We start from the raw sequence: 2364 nt of genomic DNA on the forward strand, positions 1-2364 counted from the left end.
TGAGGACAACAATTTGAGTGTCACGATTTGGTGGAAGTGAGGACCCAAATGCAGAAACCGAACCAGGAATGCAGATGAAGACTCTTCATTCTCAGAACTCAGGACTGGAGGGAAGGGAAGGGAAGCGAACACAATGAACCAGCGTAGGTGTAGTAAATGAAACTAGCGGGACCAGAAGCTAGGAACAGAAGCAAAAAGGCTACACAGGAAACTGAACAGGAAATTACAAAATAAAACAGGAACCTGGCGCACGGAAAATCTCAAATCATAACAAAGTGATACATTGACGAAACTGGTTTCTTGTTTTAATGAGGCCACAAAGCAGCTGTGCTGACGACCCCCAGGTGGCAGAAGCAGCCCTGCAGCTGGCCTATGCCTGCTGAGGACCCCCAGGTGGCAGAAGCAGCCCTGCAGCTGGCCTATGCCTGCTGAGGACCCCCAGGTGGCAGAAGCAGCCCTGCAGCTGGCCTATGCCTGCTGAGGACCCCAGGTGGCAGAAGCAGCCCTGCAGCTGGCCTATGCCTGCTGAGGACCCCAGGTGGCAGAAGCAGCCCTGCAGCTGGCCTATGCCTGCTGACGACCCCCAGGTGGCAGAAGCAGCCCTGCAGCTGGCCTATGCCTGCTGAGGACCCCCAGGTGGCAGAAGCAGCCCTGCAGCTGGCCTATGCCTGCTGACACCCCCCAGGTGGCAGAAGCAGCCCTGCAGCTGGCCTATGCCTGCTGAGGACCCCAGGTGGCAGAAGCAGCCCTGCAGCTGGCCTATGCCTGCTGAGGACCCCCAGGTGGCAGAAGCAGCCCTGCAGCTGGCCTATGCCTGCTGACGACCCCCAGGTGGCAGAAGCAGCCCTGCAGCTGGCCTATGCTTGCTGAGGACCCCCAGGTGGCAGAAGCAGCCCTGCAGCTGGCCTATGCCTGCTGAGGACCCCCAGGTGGCAGAAGCAGCCCTGCAGCTGGCCTATGCCTGCTGAGGACCCCCAGGTGGCAGAAGCAGCCCTGCAGCTGGCCTATGCCTGCTGATGACCCCCAGGTGGCAGAAGCAGCCCTGCAGCTGGCCTATGCCTGCTGACGACCCCCAGGTGGCAGAAGCAGCCCTGCAGCTGGCCTATGCCTGCTGAGGACCCCAGGTGGCAGAAGCAGCCCTGCAGCTGGCCTATGCCTGCTGAGGACCCCAGGTGGCAGAAGCAGCCCTGCAGCTGGCCTATGCCTGCTGACGACCCCCAGGTGGCAGAAGCAGCCCTGCAGCTGGCCTATGCCTGCTGAGGACCCCCAGGTGGCAGAAGCAGCCCTGCAGCTGGCCTATGCCTGCTGACACCCCCCAGGTGGCAGAAGCAGCCCTGCAGCTGGCCTATGCCTGCTGAGGACCCCAGGTGGCAGAAGCAGCCCTGCAGCTGGCCTATGCCTGCTGAGGACCCCCAGGTGGCAGAAGCAGCCCTGCAGCTGGCCTATGCCTGCTGAGGACCCCCAGGTGGCAGAAGCAGCCCTGCAGCTGGCCTATGCTTGCTGAGGACCCCCAGGTGGCAGAAGCAGCCCTGCAGCTGGCCTATGCCTGCTGAGGACCCCCAGGTGGCAGAAGCAGCCCTGCAGCTGGCCTATGCCTGCTGAGGACCCCCAGGTGGCAGAAGCAGCCCTGCAGCTGGCCTATGCCTGCTGATGACCCCCAGGTGGCAGAAGCAGCCCTGCAGCTGGCCTATGCCTGCTGAGGACCCCCAGGTGGCAGAAGCAGCCCTGCAGCTGGCCTATGCCTGCTGAGGACCCCCAGGTGGCAGAAGCAGCCCTGCAGCTGGCCTATGCCTGCTGAGGACCCCCAGGTGGCAGAAGCAGCCCTGCAGCTGGCCTATGCCTGCTGAGGACCCCCAGGTGGCAGAAGCAGCCCTGCAGCTGGCCTATGCCTGCTGAGGACCCCCAGGTGGCAGAAGCAGCCCTGCAGCTGGCCTATGCCTGCTGAGGACCCCCAGGTGGCAGAAGCAGCCCTGCAGCTGGCCTATGCCTGCTGAGGACCCCCAGGTGGCAGAAGCAGCCCTGCAGCTGGCCTATGCCTGCTGAGGACCCCCAGGTGGCAGAAGCAGCCCTGCAGCTGGCCTATGCCTGCTGAGGACCCCCAGGTGGCAGAAGCAGCCCTGCAGCTGGCCTATGCCTGCTGACGACCCCCAGGTGGCAGAAGCAGCCCTGCAGCTGGCCTATGCCTGCTGACGACCCCCAGGTGGCAGAAGCAGCCCTGCAGCTGGCCTATGCCTGCTGAGGACCCCCAGGTGGCAGAAGCAGCCCTGCAGCTGGCCTATGCCTGCTGAGGACCCCCAGGTGGCAGAAGCAGCCCTGCAGCTGGCCTATGCCTGCTGACACCCCCCAGGTGGCAGAAGCAGCCCT

General features: G+C 63.8%; 1 protein-coding gene across 1 annotated transcript in view; it reads left to right on the forward strand.

Annotated features, from left to right (window-relative positions):
• LOC306774297 (eukaryotic initiation factor 4A-III-like) overlaps positions 1–626 on the forward strand; it is a gene marked incomplete at its 3' end in the record, with an annotated part of 17793 nt that extends 17167 nt beyond the window's left edge. Inside the window, exon 6 of the mRNA XM_079264297.1 lies at positions 394–626. Within this exon, the coding sequence (XP_079120423.1) occupies positions 394–626 (233 nt within the window). The remainder of the gene's footprint in view (positions 1–393) is intronic.
• Between the last annotated feature and the right edge of the window lie 1738 nt (positions 627–2364).

Source organism: Telmatherina bonti (assembly GCF_933228915.1).
Source record: "Telmatherina bonti genome assembly, chromosome: 3".
Taxonomy (NCBI): domain Eukaryota; kingdom Metazoa; phylum Chordata; class Actinopteri; order Atheriniformes; family Telmatherinidae; genus Telmatherina; species Telmatherina bonti.